The sequence below is a fragment of the Lactuca saligna genome, chromosome 3 (assembly GCF_052625555.1).
Source record: "Lactuca saligna cultivar CGN05327 chromosome 3, ASM5262555v1, whole genome shotgun sequence".
Taxonomy (NCBI): Eukaryota; Viridiplantae; Streptophyta; class Magnoliopsida; order Asterales; family Asteraceae; genus Lactuca; species Lactuca saligna.
This window is the reverse complement of record NC_136419.1, coordinates 88,902,654-88,924,803: the sequence shown is the minus strand read 5'-3', so window position 1 is coordinate 88,924,803 and position 22,150 is coordinate 88,902,654. Positions and strand designations below refer to the sequence as shown.

At 37.1% G+C, this 22,150-nt stretch overlaps 1 protein-coding gene across 1 annotated transcript; it reads left to right on the top strand.

Annotated features, from left to right (window-relative positions):
- Positions 1–2,795: 2,795 nt before the first annotated feature.
- Positions 2,796–3,410, top strand: LOC145035761 (zinc finger BED domain-containing protein RICESLEEPER 1-like). The gene has a single exon (XM_078984262.1). The coding sequence runs from the start codon at positions 2,796–2,798 to the stop codon at positions 3,408–3,410; it is 615 nt and encodes a 204-aa protein (XP_078840388.1).
- Positions 3,411–22,150: the final 18,740 nt, after the last annotated feature.

The following is a 22,150-nucleotide window of genomic DNA, read 5'->3' as shown; positions in this document are numbered from 1 at the left end:
TAGAAAGATAAAAAAAATATTAAAAAATAAATAAATAAAAAAGAAAATAAAAAGGGGAAATTCCTTATTTGAAACATTTCTTAAAAATCTTGAACCAAATTCATAACAAAATCAAAATTTTAAACCAACATTGCAAGTCCAAAAAAATTTGGACCAGAGTAATAGTTTTCAACAAACCACAATTACATTTTTTTTTCCTTTTTATAACATATACTTCCCCATTATTGGTAGATTTTTTTTTTATGAAACGACCAATCTAATGTAATCACACCACCTGTGTTTCATACGAAACTTCAACCCGCAACTTCAAATAGTAGGATAATACCTGATACCATTTGGCTACAATAACTTTCTTATTCCCATATTAAGTATTTATCTAAAAACGACGAACTTATTCTTCCGCTTCCTACAATATCTCAATATGCATTTGCATGTGGAAAATATTTTAGCTTTTTATGATTTTTTTTTAAATGAAAATAAAATTTTTGAAAATGCGTCTGGTTGATTCTATTTTTCAAATTGTATATAAATAAGAAAATTGATTTTTACATTTATTTCCTTAGTTTTCAATATTTGTGTGGGAACTTAAGAACTCCTAATTTGACCAATATTTTTCGAAACTAACACTATCATTGACTTTCGAATGTTGCGTCTAAGTTAGATTTAGGTTAAAAAACGATTTTATGATTTTTTTTCTGAAATGTGCATATATGCACATTTGAATATGCATCAAATGTCAATGTATGCACATTTATACTTTTCATATATATATATATATATATATATATATATATATATATATATATATATATATATATATATATATATATATTTCAAAAAGAAATAGTTAAATTTTTTTTTGAAGTCTAAATTTGGCTTAGACGTAGAATTTGAAAACCAATTTTTATAAGGTCTTAGTTTTCAAACAAAATTTTTGATTTTTAAATAACTTCAAAATCCTCTTTTCATTAAAAATATTGTAGTCATACATTAATAAAACATAAAACAGAGTTTAGTGGAAGTCTAAAAACTAATTATTTTTTCGATATGAGTATAGTCACGTTGGAGCCTTCCCATGTTCAAAGGAACAATCCGAAACATTTAGTTTGTAACTATAAGTCAAGGTTTAATGAGTTCTCAAAAAACCACAGCTAGGGGTGTAAGGGAGCCAAACTACTCGTGAGCTACTCAGGATCGATTCGAGCCTGAGCCGAGCTCGAGGTAAACGAGCATGAACCGAGCTCGAGCTCACCTTGAAGGCTCATTTGTTAAACGAGCCGAGCCCGAGCTTTTGTTGTCAAGCCCGTATAGGCTCGCGAGACTAATCAAGCCTATGAATATTTTTAAAGTTATATTGTTATTTTATATATTAATCTATACCTTATACTTTTTAGATATATTTTTGTTTTATATATCAAAATAATAATACTAATTACGAGTTTATGATCTATATATAACTTAGAAGTCACGTTATTTTAGTTTCTTATAATTTGATATTATATCTATCAAAAAGTAAATAACTAAATATTGTTTTTCAATTTATCATTTATGTAAAATAAAAATCAAGTACGAGAGATATTTACGACTTAACACTTACGCTTTCAACTTTTCAGTTTTTAATTTTCACTTTCATTTTCACACAAAAGGGTTAGGGTTCCTGACTTCCTGCCTCCCGGTTCCATTTTTCAATATCATTTGTTGAAGGTCGGTTCGTAGTTGTTACCGACAACGACGATCATCTCCAGACTACGCCACTCCAGTATCCATTCTCCACTCTCGAGGTATGATTTTTCAATTAGTTGATTTCATGTTGTTTTATCATCTCGATTCCCAAACAGTAACTATATTATCTAATTAGTTCTATACATATATTATCTAGTATATCTAGTCAAACCTCCAAAATTTTGTTGCAAAGCAGTATCCAAGTATGTTGTGTTTCTCTTATTTACTTTTGACAATATAATCGTTAGTTGATCAAAAAGTGACCAAATTAATGAAATTACAATTTTTTATTCCATTTAACACATAAAACAACAAATATTACAGGTGATTTAATTTTGATTTCCCTTTTACACAACTAAACTCCTATAACTTTAAAGTTGTGCATGTTTTTGCTTAATCAGTTTTATTTTTGACAGATTTTATGGATGATGGTGTGATTTCAAATTCATCAAGTCCAATGCAAGGGGTCGGTGAAACTCATGCCCTTAAAACAAATATAATTTTTGATTTCAAATTCATCAAGTCCAATGCAAGGGGTGTGATTTCAAATTCATCAAGTTCAATACAATTTTTGATTCCATTTAACACTTAAAACAAATATCAAGGACGTTCGTGAGGGTATAAAGTATATTAATCATTCTGAGGGTAGACGTTTTCAAATGTTGCGCATCGGCTACAAATACGTGATCGAAAATTATTTCTTGACGTGCCAACACGATGGAATTCAACATATAATATGTTGTCTTCTGCCTTAAAGTTTAAGGATGCTTTTCCAGGGTATACATTACATGATTCTAATTTTTAATACTTTCTTCTAAATATTTGTCCATATTCACTAATAATTTGTGCTTTTCAGAAATGCATAGTATGAACCTCATTTCAATCATTTGCCAAGCAAGGAAGATTAGGAAAATGTGGAAAGTGTATGTGACCTTTTGAAAGTGTTTAAGGTGTGTACGAACATCATCTCAGGTAGTGACTACCCTACTGCTAATTTATATCTTATTGAAGTGTTCAGAGTGAAGCAAACTTTGGATAAAGGTGCGTTGTCCGAGAATGATTTTATCTGTGATATGGTGAAAAAGATGAAGGAAAAATTTGATAAGTATTGGGGTGAATGCCATCTTGTTATGGCAATAGCTTCTGTTTTAGATCCATGGTTCAAGATGAAGTTGGTTGAATTTAGTTTTCCAACAATATATCAAAATCTTGATCAGAACATTACAGAAGTAAAGAATGCTCTTTATGAAATGTACACAGAGTATGTAGAGATACATGATACATTAGTTAGGGAAGCTGAAACCCATGGAAGTGAATATAGAAGAAACATTGTTTCAGGATCGAATGAATGTACATCACTTGGATCGGGATGGGAGGCATTTGGAGATTTTATAAAGAATGTAGATTTAGAGAGACCAAAAAAGTCAGAATTGGATATGTATTTAGAAGAAGGTGTTTATAGGGAGCAAGTGCAAGGGGGAATGCAATCATTTAATGCATTGGAGTGGTGGAATGTGCACAAATTAAAGTATTGTGTTTTATCCATGATGGCTAGGGATGTACTTGCAATTCCAATTTCTACTGTTGCATCTGATGCAACTTTTAGTGTCGGGGGTAGAGTTATTGATCCCTATCGAGCTACATTGGCACCAGATACAATACAGATTTTGATTTGTAGAGGAAATTAGACTAGGCATCTACATGGAGTCAAGAAAAAGTTGAAGGTGTATTTCGAAAACCTAAAACAAATAATAATTGCTATTTTATTATTATAAAATATTAAAGTTATATCTTTTTTTACAGAAGGATGAATCTCCTACTGAGGTTTTACTACCTGTTGCTACAACAAACTAATCGACAGTATAATTTGATTTCCTTTACTATTACTCTAAACTTTTTTTTTTGCAATGATTTGTAATTTTTCTGCATTTAACATGGAATTGATGCTTCTTTACTAAGGGTAAGGGGATAATATTGTATAAACTATGGATTGTGGATTGTGATACTTTTTGTATAAAGGTTGAGATTATTTTCTCTAAACATGTTTTCTTATTTTTCAATAAAATTCTGAAAATGTTGAGTTGAAATGAATTTTTTGCACTTTACAGATTTCTTAATGTGGAGTGAAGTTACATCATTTGCATCAAGGAAGAATTTTGTTTTTGAAAGACTTGATCTTGTGCTTTAAATATTATTTTCCAATATCTAGTCAATTATTAGTTATTAATTTGAAGTCTAAGTTTTTTTTGTAATATGGAGTTATTTTACTTATTTTGTAATGTGTGCTTGGTTAAATCTATAAGTTTATTTAGCATTTTCTTTTTGCTATAATTTATGATAAATGAGCTTTTTAATGAGCTCAAGAAGCTTAACTAAGCTTGCTTGCACAAATTAAAAAGTCGAGCTCGAATTGAGCTTAGGCTCGTCTGCCAAACGAGTCGATCTCGATCGTTTTAAATCCTAAAGAGCCGATCTCGATCTTTAAATATTAAGCTCAAAACGAGTCGAGCTTGAGCTCGAGCCTTGAAAATTTTAACCGAGCCGAGCTCGAGCTTGGTTAGGCTCGAGCTCAGCTAGGATCGTTTACACCCCTAGTAGCAGCATGAACCGCCACTACTTGTTGTTTCTTGGAGGGCTTCTGCGAAGACTGACCCTTTCACTTGTTCCAAAACTTCTTCTTCCCACCACTTGCCTTTGGTGGTTCAGGAGCGGCTGTCACTTCAACAAGATCGACCCCATGATCTATCAGGATCTACGCCAGGCACTTGGCGCTGTCGAATGTGAGGTTTAGCAGCCAAAACATTTCCTTTAGTTGTGGGCATCAATCCCCAGATGTACATCTCTATCTTCTTGCTTTCGAGGTGACCATTCCCGGACAAAGAAGAGCCAAATCGCAGAATCTAGTTATATAGGTGGCAATGTCGGAACCCTTCATCTTTAGAGTCCAAAGCTCGTGCTCCAACTTCTGCATCTCGCCCCTTGGGCAGTACTCAACAAACATAAGTTCCTTTAAACTCTCCCAACCCATGGCATTGGCTATTTGCAAAATTAGGGATTTGACTTGGCTATTCCACCAAGTTAGGGCTCTATCGGTGAAGGTGCAGGCGACGAACTTCACCTTGCTTACCTCGGAGCATGCACAAATCTCCAAAATCGATCTGATCTTCTCGATCCATCTAGTTAGGGCCCGTCATCAAAATATTTGGGCTTTGCGTTCATGAAATCTTTGTAGGAACGCTCCTTCTGGTATCCCTGACATCCATCAAGGTTAAGCGGATGAGCACCGCTTCCCGACTCGCTAGAGTTGCCATAATTGATCTGTGACATTGTGGCAGCCACAACGGCAGTGATTGCTGCTTGGAAAATGGTCAGGTCGAACTGAGGAGGTGGTGGCGTTGGATCCGTCGGGGGATTGTTGTTCTTTCTATTGGGTCTTTTCTTTGGAGGCATATTGTTCTAAAAATAATCAGGAAGAAGAGAATGGTAAGCCCCTTAGATTTTTGAATCAAGAGATATGAAACAAGATATATCTCATCCTGAAAGATAAAGTGTTCTACTAAGAGATAAACAAGGAAATGTTACCAATACATGTAAACTATCGCTAGGAAGAAATAAGTAGCAACACTTGGAATGAATCTCTACAATGTATTCGGCTCTAGCTAAAATACTCCTATAGTATTTTATGTTTTATGCTCTGTTGTATCAATATCTTGTTGTATATAGCTTGGTAAGTTTTAGGCTTGCTGCAATACCACAGTCACTCCCAAACACATGTTGGTCATGTCTCAAATAAATATAGTTGATCAGGCTATATTGATCCCAGACATGATTACATAACTATTGAGGTTTAACCGTAGTGTCTAACATCCAAATACTTTTTTTTGTTCTACTTATGATACTGTTTCTGGTACATATGTATACTTGTATACTTCTTATAAAATACTTATACTTTAAAAGTATAATTTTAGTTCAGAGCTCTTCATGCCCTTAGCGTTTATAGTTGTATACCATGTAAGGTTTGGTATACCTAGTTCACTATAAACAATAGCTTTGATACCAGTCTGTCACACCCCCAAACCGGAAAGGCGGAAACATTCGGGGGTGGATGAATTCATGTGTAGTATCACAACAATTGCATCATAGTATTCAAAGTAAACACAACCATTACATTAAAATATGAATATTTATATATGTTAGTTTCATTGTATCTATACATCAAATGTATAATAAAATATGAAGACATGGCTCTAAACGCGTCGTCTTCTCAAAATGTTGCGAGAGTACCTATCTACTGGTTTCCTAAGAATACAAGAGATTTTGAAAGAATATCAGCATTAAGTTTTTGAGTTCATAAAATGTTTTGGAAATGAAAACCTATCAGTGAATCTATAAAATGTATGTATGTTTCCCATGAAAATTTAATATTTTCTTACATAAATGCTTGTTAATGTATTCTGAGTTGTGTATCAAGTATTGGTTTGTATGTCTGGCTACCACCAGTTGTATCGTATATCATTGTTTTGAATGAAGATCTTTTGTATGAAAACCCAGGTTACTACCAGTAAATATATGTTTTGATTGAAAACCCTAGTCACCACCAGTATGTATAATAGTTTTATTAATTAAAATAAAACCGAGTATTGTATCCCTGGTATCCTCTAGTGTAATGTATTGTAGTTCTATTAATTTAAATAAAACTCATAAATAATGAAATCCCGTAAACTAAGGTTAGTGTATACTATTGTGAGTTAGTATAACCATGCTTGATATGACTAATGACCTCAACAACGTTCTTTAGGCATCGTACGGTATGATATTTGTCACCCCAGGCATGCCTACCTAACTGTAGCTAGCAGTTTAGGTGTGGAATTGCCAGTCTCGAATAGATCTATTCATAAATCTCATGCTCTCCCTCTAGGAGACTCTGGTTACACTAAATATTGAGGATTTTACCAGTACTCGGAAGGGTACAATTAAAGAGTTGTCTCACAATCCAATGTTAACTAGTTTACGTGTGGTTCTGAATTGTTCTCTTGTATTTGTATACGTTTGTATACTTGTAACGTAACAATAATTATACTTAAATAATTATCTAATGTTGTACACTTGAAATCCGAAAGTAGTAATGTATATCATAAACTAAACCTGTCATAGTTTATATGATTGTTATTGTATAAACTCTGGAATTATGAAATTGTGTATTGAAATCCCAAACTATACATATTATAGTTTGCATGTATATTGTGTATTGGGTTCGTGTATTGATCTGAAAACTATGCAATTATGGTTGTACGTTGAAAACGTCCCTTATGCTCGGCATGTTACAAAAGGGATAAAATATCTAAATATTTTATCAGGTAAATCTTTTGGTTGTATCAATTGCATAAGTTTTAAACATGTTAAAATTCTTTTGTATAAGTTCACAAAAATCATTTTGTGTTTGGCTTGTATTCCCCCCCCCCCCCCCCCAAAAAAAAAAAAAAAAAAAACGTTAAAAATCATAAAAGCGTAGGGGTATGAACTCACTGTTGGTTGCGTGAAATGTTGAACAAAGAACTGGAAATGAAGACCCTTAGGTTGATGCATGTGGCACTCAACGGGATCCTAATCAACAATTAATTACATAATTGTATTTTATTAGAGAAACCATTTTTATAGTGTTGGAAAACACTTGTTATTGGTTTAGGAATGTTACCGAGACTCGATCGAAGTGGAAAAGTGGGTTCGCGACCAAGATTCACGGTGTGAAGGAGTTTGTGGCCGTAAAGGGGGGGGGGGGGGCTTACGGCCGTGAACAGCCTCTTGAAGGGTTTACAGCCGTGAACTATTTGTAGTCTTTGAAGATTTGAAGATTTGAAGGGTGTACGGCCATAAACTCAAGAACGATGATGTTGGATTCAGTGAAAACGCGTTTTAGATGCTCCAAAACAACCTCCAAGGGTGATTTCTTGATGTTTTCGGAAGAAATGATGGTGTTTTGGGGGTTTACGGTCGAGAGGTAGAGAGAGAATGAGAGAGTTTTCGGCCAAGAAGGTTCAAATGAAGGTGGGGTCCCATATATATAAACTGGGGGTATGGTTGGTGGTGGGGGCCACCTGGCACCGGACGCAAACGGGTTTACGACCGTAAATGGTTTTACAGCCATGAACTCCAGTCAGGCCGTAAACTATTGTTTTGTTCGAAGGAGAACTTGAAATTTTTCATGGTCTTGGTCCCGACTCTTATATAAAGTTCAATCATATAACTAAATGATTCTTCCAAACCAAAGGAATCTGACGGTACTCAATAAAATTTAAATTTTATTAATGGAAAATTGGCTAATGGTAGCGGAAAAGGGTTCGGGTTGTCACACATCCCGAGATGTAGGAGTTGTCTACACAGCTGCAGAAATAATTAGACAAGGGATTTATCAGGCTAATCAGTTCAGCATGGGGAGCCATGGTCCTGTTTGTAAAGAAGAAGGGCGGGTCACATTGGATGTGTATAGATTAATAGGAGCTGAATAAGGTAACGGTGAAGAACTGTTATCCCCTCCCGAGGATTGATGATTTATTTGACCAGCTTCAGGGTGTATCTTGGTTCTCTAAGATTGAACTTTGATCGGGTTATCACCATATATGAGTAAGGGACGACGATATGCAGATGACAACCTTTTGGATTTGATATGGTCACTATGAGTTCGTGGTGATTTCGTTTGGGATCACCAGTGCCCATGTCGCGTTCATGGATCTCATGAACCACGTGTGCAGACTGATGCTGGACCGGTCTGTGATAGTCTTCATCGATGATATCTTGGTTTACTCCAAGAATCAGGAGTAGCATCAGGAGCACCTGAGGGAGGTGCCGGAGACACTGAGGAGGGATAGACTTTTTGCTAAGTTCTCCAAGTGTGAGTTCAGGTTGCGCGAGGTGCAGTTTCTGGGGAAGCTTGTCAACCAGAAGGGTTTTCTGGTTGATCTGGCCAAGATAGAGGTCATGATGCAATGGTAGATTCCGACATCTCCATCTGAGATTCAAAGTTTTCTTGGTCTGGTGGGTTATTATCGGAGATTCATCCAGGATTTCTCCAAGATTGATGTTCCTTTGACTTGGCTAACCAAGAAGTCGGTGATATACTGCTAGAGGTCTGAGCAATACGCAGCCTTCGAGACTCTCAGATAGCAGTTATGCGAGGCACTGATTCTGACTTTTTCGGAGGGTGTCGATGTTTTCGTGATTTAATATGACGCTTCGATCACAGGTATGGGTGCATTGCTGATGCAACGAGGTTACGTGATTCCATACGCGTCGAGGCAGCTGAAACCTCATTAGGCAAATATGAACACAAGCGCCTGAGGTATTTGATAGACCAGTCGAATCTGAACATGAGGCAGCGTTGGTGGTTAAGTGTGGTGAAGGACTACGATTGTGAGCTCCTCTACCACCTGGGAAAGGACAATATGGTGGCCAATATGCTCAGTCGTAAGGCGGTTGCAACATCGATATGAGACATATGTATGAGGATGACAGTGATTACTCTGTTGCTGTAACGGATCCAGGAGGCACAACTCGAGGGAATGAAGGAGGAGCACCGGAAGTGTGAACGAATTAGAGGCCAGATGGCCTCATTCGATTATGACAACTATGGGTTGTTGATCTTGCATTGGAGGGTCTGGGTTCCTTACTGGGGTGGAGTGCGCCAGGTTCTCATGGAGGAGGCACACAAGTCGAGATTCTCCATTCACCCCAGGGCGATGAAGACGTATCGATATCTTCTCCCTGATTATTAGTGGCCCTGCATGAAGCGAGGCAAATCATGGTATGTAGAGTAGTGCTTGACTTGCAGGAAAGTCAAGGCGGAGCAGTAGCAACCTCACGACAAGATGCAGCCGTTGGAAATTCCCGTGTGGATATTAGAGGATATCACTATGTATTTCATCACAAAGCTTCCTAAGACCGCACGTGGAGTAGATTCAATTTGAATCATCATGGATTGGTTGACTAAGAGTGCTTATTTCATCCCGATCCAGGAGAGTATATCAGCTGAGAAGCTAGCCGGGATCTATGTTCGCAAGGTAGTGGTACGTCATGGAGTGCCGGTTTCGGTTGTGTCAGTCCGAGATGTTCGCTTCACTTCTAGTTCTTGGAAGCGATTTCATGACGAGATGGGTACTCATCTTCACTTCAGCACAACCCTTGACCCTCAAACTGATGGGCAAAGTGAGAGGAAAATTTAGACTCTCGAGGATATGTTGCACGCATGTGTATTGGATTTCAAGGGTAATTGGGATACGTATCTTTCGTTAGCATAATTTTCTTATAAAAACGGTTATCAAGCCAACATAGATCGACCTCCCTTTGAGATGCTCTATAGGAAAAAGTGTAGAACCCCAATATGTTGGGGAAAGGTCGGTCAGAGATTCATGGGGAGTACTAAGGTGGTACTCAAGACCACGGAGAAGATCCAGCAGGTCTGGAGCAGGCTCCAAACTGGTCAGATTCGGCAAAAAGGCTATGCCGACAAGCGTCGTTCAGAACTTGAGTTTCAGGTAGGGGATATGGTCCACCTGAAGGTGTCACCTTGGAAAGGTCTCATCCATTTCACGAAGCAGGGCAATCTGGGAACTAGGTATATTAGTCCTTTTAGATTTACGGATCGGGTGGGCCGTGTGGTCTATTAGTTGGATCTTCTAGCAGAGCTCAGTCAGATCCACAACACTTTTCATGTCTCCCACTTTTGAAAGTGCTTGGTAGATGACTCCGCAGTTGTGCATTTAGATGATATCCAGGTGGATGACAACCTAAACTACATTGAGAAGCTAATGACGATTATAGATCGTAAGACGAAAACCTTGAGGAACAAGCTAGTGCAGTTAGTGAAGGTGTAGTGGATACACCGAAAGGGGTCAGAGTGGACTAGGGAGCCCGAGGAGGAGATGAGAGAGCATTACCCAGAGTTATTTGAGGTAGCAGAAATTGAGAATGAAGTCTAAGACAAGTGGGGGAGAATTTTTGTAACACCTTGTTTATTTATTAAATAAATAAATAAATTTATTAATGTGTAGTAGCCCTAAAATCAATAATTATATGCAGAGTGTTGGTTTTGAGGAGTTAATTAGCATAATTTGGAAGTCGAGGATTAAAAAGTGTAAATTTTGGGTTAGTTTTGTAAAGATTTTATAAGATGGCGGTTGTTTAGTAAAATCAAGACTTCGTTTGCAAAGAAATTCAAGAGGTAGGGTTTAAAGGGTAAAATATGGATTGGACTTGAAAGGAATTGGAGAAGGAGTGGCCAATCCCGTGATTATGGAAAAAATGAGAAAAGCGACGTGTATTTATGCCAAAGAGAACCCTAACCCTAGTGAACATATGCAGCCGTCATCTTCGCAATTCTCACACTCTCCACCCTTCAGCCGATGCTCTCCTTGCCGGCAATATCAAGAGCCATAAGAACAAGCCTGCTGTCGTCGCTAACTCACCACCGATACGCCACCCACTGCCGGTTACGACGTGGGTTGCACTGAGGACCGAAGATTGAAGTCAAGTACGACGTCGCGAGGGTCATCATAGCTGGCTAGCGCGATCGTCGTTATCGTTCTCCGACTAGGATTCAACCTCCTTCCCCCTTGTTTCCTGTTACATCTCCGCCTTTCTATCGATGTGTTCGCCGTTGCTTTCCGTTCTCATGTTACCATGGTCCATCCACAACCGCCGGTACCTCCCCAGCTGTCTTTGCCTCCGAATCCATTCCATAGCGACTAGACGCCGCTGTTGCCGCTCCTATTCATCACCGTTGTCGTTTACAAGGTTGCTACATCCCGTTTGCCGCCTGCCGCCATGACATGGTGGCTGGGTTGTGGCTTCGTGAACCTGGGTTCGTGTTAGGGTGTTCTAGACATGTTTTGCAATGGTTAGGACTGCATGAGAGCCCTTTGGCCGGAGATATAAAGAGAACCGTCACTGCCACCATTCACCACTGCCGGCTGCCACTAGTTCAGGAATCTGTCATCCAGCAGCTGGGGTTGAGTCTGCAGGACTTCAGCAGTGTGGGATTGTGTTTATGGGACTTCAGCAATGTGATGTGAGTTACCTTCCACTAGCGGTGGGTCTACGGCCACAATGTCGGCCCACCAGTAGGAGTTGTATGATAGATGATTGTCTTTGTGATATTCATCTTGGTTGTTGCTACCTGTTTTGTTTATGTGCTAGCATGATATGATGTTATGTGATAGTGGTAGTAGGGGTGAAATAGTCCCCGGTTATTGTTCGATAGGACCGAAGGGGTAGATTAGTACCCAACTATGCTAGACAGATTATGATATATGTGATTTATATGTTTATGCTATGTTTTTATGTGGTAGTGGTAGGGGTGAAATAGTCCCCATAACCGGTTGAAATAAACCGGAGGGTAGGTCGGGCACCCAGATATGCCTGACAGGGTAGGTCGAGCACCCAGCTATGCCTGACAGGGTAGGTCGAGCACGTAGATATGCTCGATAGGGTAGGTTGGGCACCCAAATATGCCTGATAGGGTAGGCCAGGCACACAGTTATGCCTGGCAGTATGTGATTATGTGGTATGATGGGGGAACTCACTAAGCTTCATGCTTACGGTTTACAGTTTTGGTTTCAGGTACTTGTTTTCAAAGGAAAGGAGTCGGGTCGATCGCAACGCATCACATTATGGTTTTCCGCACATGAGATCTTTAGGATTACACTATGATATTGTTTATGATAACATGTTTTGATTATTTCTACTTTATTTTTGACATGACATGATATTATGGATGTTTTCTTATACTATTGGTTTTTTAATAACTTATTAAAAATGAAATTTTTTTGGTCTGTATTTTTAGGATGTTACAAGTTGGTATCAGGGCCTTGGTTTGTGAGATTCGAGTACACTCATGGGTGTGTCTGAACTCAAACTAAGGACTTGGTATGAAAATTTTCAAAAGTTAAACACTTTTATAAAAATAAATTTGAAAGGAGAAAAGAACTTTCAAAAGAACAAGGTGTGTGATGCGTGCAATCAGCCGAGCTCAAGTAAGTTTGCCCCAAGATACCCATACATGATATGATATGTTATGTTATGTTATGTTATGATTATGAGAACTGCATGCTAGATTAGGGCTGAGGATCTAGGAGAATGCCTTATATGCCTACTGTATGTGCTTGTAGACTTGCATGGTAGTACTTATCAATCAGTGATAGGATAACATGTTTAGGTTATGCCTGATTGTATGAGCCTTTGAATTGCATGTACATATTCCTGATTAGAGGACAGGATGGTTTTATTGGAATATTATGATTAGATTTTCCATTGTCTAAATGTTTCTTGCTTTGCGCTTTGTGGGACTCTTAGTAATGTGATCTAGCTATTAAGTGAATATGCTAAGTCACATGTGGCACATGCTGTATAATCTCAGAGTGATTGATTTGACGCTATTGTGCAGCTCTTGTCTGAGTCCAACCGTTCTAGGGATGGGTCTATTACTCGAAGGATTATTTGATCTCTGTTGCATGTGGCTATATTCATGAGGTAGCTAGTTGACATTACTGGGAATCTTTCAGCAACTGAGGACTGGGTGGGTACGGGAACCTAGGGAAGCCTAGGATATGTTTCAGTGGGTTAGTAGCGAGGCTCAGTAAGACTTCGGTGTACCAGTTGAGAAAGTGACTTGGAGGATTCGGGAGGATTTCTGAGTAAAGAATGGATAGGCGTGGAAGGTAGTATTGGGCCCGTACTACTGAAAGCATATGATCCATACTCGAATCGGTGAGAGTCTTGGAGAATCTGAGTAGCTTCGGGGAAGAGTTTGTGACCCGGTTTGGGGACAAAGGATGTTCCAGTTGTTGCAGCTTAGCCATTGGCAAGTGAGCTAGTAAGCGTGACAGGGTGTTAGACCCTGAAAGATATGATTTCCAAGAGTTTGCAAATGCGAGATTGATTTGGAGCACCCTGGGAAGAGAGGGTCGGGCCAGGTACATATAATAGAGGGTCCCGGGAAGAGATCCATGAATTCTGATCATCTGGTGAAAGGTCAGCGAGGCCAGATTCGGTGCAGGACGTACAAGAAGGTGCACAATGGAGTTTGTCACTCCAAGGGTTTAGACTGCTACAGGTGTAGCAGGGTTGATCATGTTAGCTGCATGTGATCAGTATTCCTCCAGATATTGTAGGTTTGTCATCTTCTTCTGCTAATAGATGAATGTCGGGGAATCCTTCAATTCTTGTGTGCCATGAAGACTTAGTTGAATCTAAGTGGTGGAGAGGCTTTTTATAAAGTTCTCTAAATGTGAGTTCTAGTTGTGTGGGGTGCAATATCGTGGGTACCTTGTCAACTAGAAGGGTATTCTAGTCTATCCGGCCAAGATAGAGGTCGTGATGCAGTAGGAGATTCTGAGGTCTCCATCTGAGATTCGGAGTTTCCTGGGTCTAGCGGGTTATTGCCAGAGACTTATACGGGACTTCTCCAAGATTGCGGCTCCTTTGACCCGACTGACTAAGAAGTCGGTGGCCTTTCATTGGGGGCCTGAGCAGCAGACAGCCTTCGAGACTCTCAGACAACAGATTTCAGTAACCAAGTTAGAGCTCTAGTTAGGACTCAAGTTTAGTTGTATGTTAGGTCGAGTGCATGTTCAACTAGTATGGAAAGTGTTGTAAGACTGCGAGGGTAGTCGTAGTATTCACTAGATATCAGATAGTATGAAAAGTGATGTAAGATTACGGGTGTAGCCGTAGCATTCACTAGCGGTCACGTTGTGTGGGAAGTGTTGTAAGTCTGTGGGTGTAGCCGTAGCATTCACAAGGGTTGGCAGATAGTGCTTGAGTGTTGTAAGACTGCGGGTGTAGTCGTAGCTGATGGGTTTTGGTCATAAGACATCCTATGTGCTCATACAAACCCTAATGCTTGGATCTAGGTTTCTCTATTGTACATGCTTTGAATCCAAGACTATAAACCCTAATTCTAGCATGCAAGTAATCATATTAACATAAGAATGAGTTTATAATGTTACCTTGATTGTTATGTAGCAATAACAATCCCAAATCTCCTTGATTTGACTTTGGAATGCTTAGAGTCACAAGTGTCACTCCTCTAATGGCTTACAAAAACCAAGAGCAAATGGAGAAGGTATAAAGAGAGAGGAGAGAGGTTAGAATTCGTCCTTAGGACTTCTTGGGAAGGGATACACGAATTCATGTGCCAAGGGGTGCTTATATAGGTGTTCAGATAGGGTTTCAGTCATTATCCTTATCTAGATGCTTATCCACAAAGCAACCCATAAGATAATCCTTGAATCCTTATCATAGTCGAATTCTAAGGCCTTATCACCTCAAATTCGTTCACCCTAATAATAAGATAATCCTTACCTTATTTTGTAACTATCACATAATTACAAATCAGCCCCTCTAGTTTAATTAATTACACTTGATCACAAAATTAATTCCCAATTAAGTATTGACCAATATTAAGTAAACAAATATGATTTCTCCTTTAATATATTATTCTTATAACATATTAATAAATCATAATAACCTCTCTCTCTTTATTTATTTCTCCAATCAAGTTGCTTTGGTGAAGGCAACCCAAAAGGACCATGCACCATCAGGTCAAGTACATACCAAAATAGTTATGGACTTAGACACTAATCCAACAGTCTCCCACTTGGATAAGTCTAATAACTATTATGCGTATAAATTCAGATCCTGATCTGCAATCGTAGCTTTCCAAAGCCGTTGTCAACTCTGATCCTATCAGATACGCGTGTCCTTAGATAAGGGATCATATATTCCTCCATTCTAGATATCGTATGAGATATGATTTCAAATCATTCTCTTTGTACTACTTCTCGATTTCCGATTTATGACAACAGAATAATTGAACAAATCAAATTAGCCCTAGCCCGGCCGAGCATTTATGTTTGTCATCACTAAACCATCGAGGGGCCCAAAAGATATCACTTTTATCCTGCCTTGGATAAAAGGAACGGATAAACTTTGATACAATGTTTGCTTGCACTCACTAACCAAATCACACATAACAATATGTTTTATAACACCAAGTTACTAGTCCGTTTACATATTATCAATGTGCAACCGATTAGCAAGATACATCTCACACATCTCGGTTTCAAGAATATAAGATGTTATCGTCTCACCAATCACTCGTGATACAATTCATGGAGTGATCCACGTGAGTGTGGGTTTAATCCAATGCTCAAATCATATTCGTAAGCACTCATGAACGTTGCAATAAACATTTGCTTATGCCTAATACTCTTTTAGACAATCCACACACCAATTCACGATAGTCTTCATTCATATCTACTTCCAACATATGAGCGACTGTGGCCCGTTCGAATAATTCGATTATTCGTAATAAACTCAATTATTCTGGAAGTCAAAACATGCAAGGTGAAACGCAAGAATAATACTAATCCCATATGGCCTCAAACCTTTGAGTATAAATGAAACTCCTTTTATTTATCACCATACCGATTACTCATTATTTGTCGTTTCGGGTAATCAACTTCTTACTTGAATTATTACACTTGTCCCATGCTCCTAGCATGCACACAATGTTTACCTATGGTTCTTACTTTGTGAAATAGACCAATTGAACACATTTTCAATCATTCTGATTTTACAACTCCAAATCCTTTTTCATAAGTGTAAGAATATCAAATTCTTGCTACTTATAGAATATGCTAGATTCTAACACTTTATGCAACGATCCTTTCGTAATGTCACTGCACCAAAGTCACAAAGACTATTGCCAATGATATTACAAAGTCCTTTATCGGAGATTGTTACAAGACAATTTCTTAGATATGATGTCTCTCTCTCAAAGTACATTCCTTTGAACATCCTTTTGCATAAAAGTTTCTAATCTAGACATAGATTTTCAATATTTACTTCCTAATATGAACACGCTTCCATATTTTCCTCATGACAACTCATTCTTAATAGAATCTTTTCTATTTGTAATGATGTCGATATGGTCCATCCAATATGGAAACATTTCCATATTTTCCGATACTATACTTCCAACTACTCACAAGCGACCAATCCTCGTTGAACTTTGGATTGTCCTTTGACAGTTGTTTAATTATTTTAGTCAAAACCGATCCTAGTCCTTTTTCCCTCTAAATGTGCTAGACATTTGGAAAATTTTAGAATGGTCAAACATTAAAGCATTTGCAATCAATCCTATACCCGAAGCGTATGGGACACGACGTATAATCTTTTATTTGCTATGTTCTCAAAATTCGAATTGTGAAGAGGAATGTCGTAATCATAATCGAAATTTTAAGAAAACACAATGTGCGTTTGACTAAATTTATTAACATTCCACAACCTAATCCTTTAGATTTGAAATGAAGCATAATATTCTCTCCCTTAATTATAGCAAAATAACTTTATAACCCTTACTACTTTGCAAGGTTTAACTCTTGTTTTCTATAATTAATATTACCAACTTTGCAATACGTGCCTTAATAATCATACAATCATAACATTTATGCTCCCACTATCATGATGATTATTGTAAAACATAACACTTATGCTCCCACTAGCTTTGACATGTATTCATAAACATCTTAACTTTCAGAAAAAACAATACCTATTGAATTTCTTAAGTCCATGTTTCTAATACTTAGTGCTTTGATAATCTTTTATCAAGGCTTCTTGAACTTATACACCTTTGCCTTCGATAGTTCATATGTGTGTTTTAACAATTAAGACTAATTGCCAAACCTCACAATTCAAATTATGGAAAGGGATACCGTAACCATGATCGAATTCGAGAATGCAATTTTACAATCACTATCTTCTTAAAATCTTTCTTAGTGAAAGCATTTCCTCACAATCATTTTCATGAAGGAGGAAATCTTATGACACTTAGATTTAAATGGTGTATTTGTTCCTATCCATGTGAATTTTTTAAAACCAAAGTTTACGACAAATTCAAACTCATATGGACCGAACTTTCTTAATTTTGATTTCTTGCCTTATGGTAGTACAGCTGCCCACCACGTCTTCCAAGTAGTTAAGCATCTCACCCTTTTCCTATCAATGTACCTTTCATTGATCAAGGTACTTTGCCTTTTATGCGTTCAAAGTGAGTACTCATAGGACTCACATGCATAATTAACTCAATTGGAACAGCACATAATCAAAATATCGTCAACACGATAGGTTGTAAAACTCAACTCGTGTGCTAGTGATGATCGATAAGGTTTATTTGATTTGTTCTTGAAACTTTTCAAGACCATTAAGACTCCCACTGACTCCTTGACATATAAGATTCTCTTGTCAATAAACATTTGTTTACAACCAAATATTCAAGAGTTAGTGTAGATTTTATCAAAACACTTCATAAATTGGTCCAAGTTGGTCTTTGTCTTATTCAAGACATCACAACTTTCCACATTTTATGAATGTTATAAACCTTTAATACTTTTCACTCATTGCCACAATCTTAACTTTAAGACTTGTTATTGGAACGAAGTATGATAGACTTCTTGATTTAACCATTTCTTCAATCCTTGATTCCTCTTCTTAAACATACAATTGTACTAAGACTTACTTAGAGGATCAATTGAGATATGGTTCTTAATCATTAAGGCTTATCATAAAGCATAAAAGCTACTCTCCCTTCTTCTTAGAGTGGAGAAACTCTTATCTTTCTGCCTACTTGATTCTTCTTATTTGTTCTACTATTGATCTAAACCCTTTAATCAATTCAGAATCACACTTAATCTTGTAAGTGTAATCATATTTACTAAGCCTTTAGTAAATCATAACAAATATCTTTGTTACTCTTATAGTGAACTTGATCCACACACAAATTTGTGTACTCGATCTCCTAGTCCTTCACTTGACACTTTGTCAACGAATTTGTCTAATTTCCAAATATGAAATTTCTCATTCATCATGCAACCAAGTTGCGTGATTCCAAATTTCAGTCCAATTGAAACTTTGGGCGATGAGAAACTCTCCCTATTTGGTAAATTCTTGACATTCCCATAAATAACGTTAGTAAGAATCATATCCATTCGTTGTAGAAATATGCAAACATCAATTTTCATAACGATTTCATTGCAAGGAAGTAAACAAATAAATAAATAAGTCAAACAAAATTTATTTTATTTATAAAAGCAGCGGAAAAACATTTGTCCTTACAATGCAAAATCTATTGAAAACTACGTAAAAGGAAAATTTCTAACAACTCTATCATAACTATCTAAGCTCAAAATCCAATCTTCAAGTCCATGCGATCGAGATCCATCTCTTGTGATTAGATTCATCTTGCTCTCTTATCAAGCTTCCTTTCTTTTCCTCGATCCTGCAAAACATTCAAATGCAATCTTATCACATCATGTACTTGAATCAATGAATAGGAACTTAACGAAGTTAGATAGTGGATTTTACCTGAAGCGCAGTCATACTCTTTGACTCTCCCATCTTTGGAATTTTCAGGCTCTTGGGGCAGACTTCTATCCAACGCCCTTTCTCTTCGCAGCAAACACAGGTTGGTTCTCCTAGAATGTCCTCGGAAGCATGGTCGGTTGACTCTCCCAACAAATACGCTCCATTGCTTCGCCAAATCATTTCTGATTCAGCAGCAATGAGCATGTAGGTTAGGTCAATGAGGTTGTCGTCATGATCCATCATATAATACTTTCTTTTGAACTCATTATATGATTCAGGAAGTGACTGCAAAACCCAATTTACAGCCAACTCATTCGGGAATGACACACCCAACATAATCAACCTATCGATGTGTGATTTCATTCCTAGAATGTGGGCACACACGGATTTACCATCTTCATGTTTGATTTCCAATAGGGCTTTAGTGATATTGAACCTTTCAATTCTTTGATCTTGTGGGTTAGGGAGAACAATTGGAGGAGGAGGAGGAAGTGAAGCATGATTTCTTGTTCCTCGATCGAATCGTGGAATATCATCTTCAAGTGGAATGCTTGTTCCACGGGATTTGGGAAGACCATGATTGTCGAACTTTGACATCTACAAACGGGAGAAAACAAATTCAAGTTAGTTGATCGATTGAGTCCTTAGTAAATCACCCAAATGAGATACTAAGGCTAGGACCCAACACAATAAGCTACAACCTAGAAAAGGGATGCCATAATCTAGTTGCAGAATATTTGAAGGTAAGTGAATGACAATTCACTAATTTCCACTATGAAAAAGGAAAAAGAAATTTAAGTTTTAAATCTATGAAAACTCCTAGATCCTTTGAGAATCATTGAACTTTCAATGGCATGTTTAAATCTCGATATGCCCCTCTTGTTTGTGACTGGGATGCCGAGGATCACAAAGCGGGTGTGAATAACCATGCAAACTTACATGGTGCCCTCACATGTTACAATCACCCATTCGATGTGCCGGTAAACCACACACGCTCCACCGAACTATGACAAACATTGAGTCACCCTTTGCAACCTTTGCTTAGAACCATTTAGTGTGCCGGTAAACCACACACGCTCCACTAACATCTTCGCAAGGGCACAAAGTGTAATTTCATGGAATTGCATCAATTCACTTTTGCCTAAGTAACTAAGATTGGGAATTAGAAAAACATTTCGTCCTATCCTACCCGTTCGGCTAACGACCCTCCACTAGTCAAGAGTGCGGTGGGTAAGAGTGGATACCCATTCAATCGCCATTTTATAGGCAATTTCCTTAAACACCCCTTACAGACCAGCTTCGTGAATGAGGCCTACTAACGGTAAGACTGACTTTTACTCATACATATATATAATGTTAGACTTTTAATGTTATATATATATAATATAGGGTGCATTTCATACTTTTAAAATACTATGTGGTCAAATTTAATAATTATACCTTTAATTCAATTAAATTGCAAACCAAAACTTTTATGGATTTATTAAATCTGTTTTAATTATACACCTTAATTAATTAATAAAAACATAAGGGTGTGATTTGAACTTTTCAAAACAATACTAGGGTTTTAGAATTTAACTCTCCTAATTAAACCTTTTTAATCAACTTTTAAATTCCAAAACTTGAGTGCAAGTTTTGAAACATTTCAAAACAATTTAGTTTTAATCTATCTTAAAATTTCGAATTTATGACATTTAAATTAAAATTTTAAATATTAAAACTCTTGATTTAATAATTATCTTGAATTAGACTATTAATTTAATTATTAAATCATAAGGGATTATCTAAATAATGAGGATAATTACCATTTAGACATTTAAGTTATCCTAATCCCTTAAATATCTATATAGATTTCGAAAATATGGATGGATAATGCAAGATCTTGAATTACCATATATAACAATTAGAGGATAATTACAAGATATGGGATAATCCAAATCCCTAAAAATTAGGACCTTATCTTGGGGAGGAGGTAAATTTCGAAAATCAAGGGATTATAACAAACCCTAGATTTCGAAATTTAAGGGTTTAAGGAAAGGATTTGAAGATCTTATTCAAACTCTTGCAAATTAGGGTTTGCAAACCCTAATCTCGAAAAACCCTAGCCTCTTAGAGTCTATTGGAAATAAACCTTAATATATCAAGTTCATACAATTGAAACCAAACCAATGGCTCTGATACCACTGATGGGTTTTGGTCATAAGACATCCTATGTCCTCATACAAACCCTAATGCTTGGATCTAGGTTTCTCTATTGTACATGCTTTGAATCCAAGACTATAAACCCTAATTCAAGCATGCAAGTAATCATATTAACATAAGAATGAGTTTATAATGTTACCTTGATTGTTATGTAGCAATAACAATCCTAAATCTCCTTGATTTGACTTTGGAATGCTTAGAGTCACAAGTGTCACTCCTCTAATGGCTTACAAACACCAAGAGCAAATGGAGAAGGTATAAAGAGAGAGGATAGAGGTTATAATTCGTACTTAGGACTTCTTGGGAAGGGATACACGAATTCATGTGCCAAGGGGTGCTTATATAGGTGTTCAGATAGGGTTTCAGTCATTATCCTTATCTAGATGCTTATCCACAAAGCAACCCATAAGATAATCCTTGAATCCTTATCATAGTCGAATTCTAAGGCCTTATCACCTCAAATTCGTTCACCCTAATAATAAGATAATCCTTACCTTATTTTGTAACTATCACATAATTACAAATCAGCCCCTCTAGTTTAATTAATTACACTTGATCACAAAATTAATTCCCAATTAATTATTGACCAATATTAATTAAACAAATATGATTTCTCCTTTAATATATTATAATATGATTTCTCCTTTAATATATTATTCTTATAACATATTAATAAATCATAATAACCTCTCTCTCTTTATTTATTTCTCCAATCAAGTTGCTTTGGTGATGGCAACCCAAAAGGACCATGCACCATCGGGTCAAGTACATACCAAAATAGTTATGGACTTAGACACTAATCCAACAGTAG

Excerpts from the sequence above, each read along its gene's own strand:
- LOC145035761 (XM_078984262.1), top strand. The coding sequence starts at position 2,796 with ATGGTGAAAAAGATGAAGGAAAAATTTGATAAGTATTGGGGTGAATGC.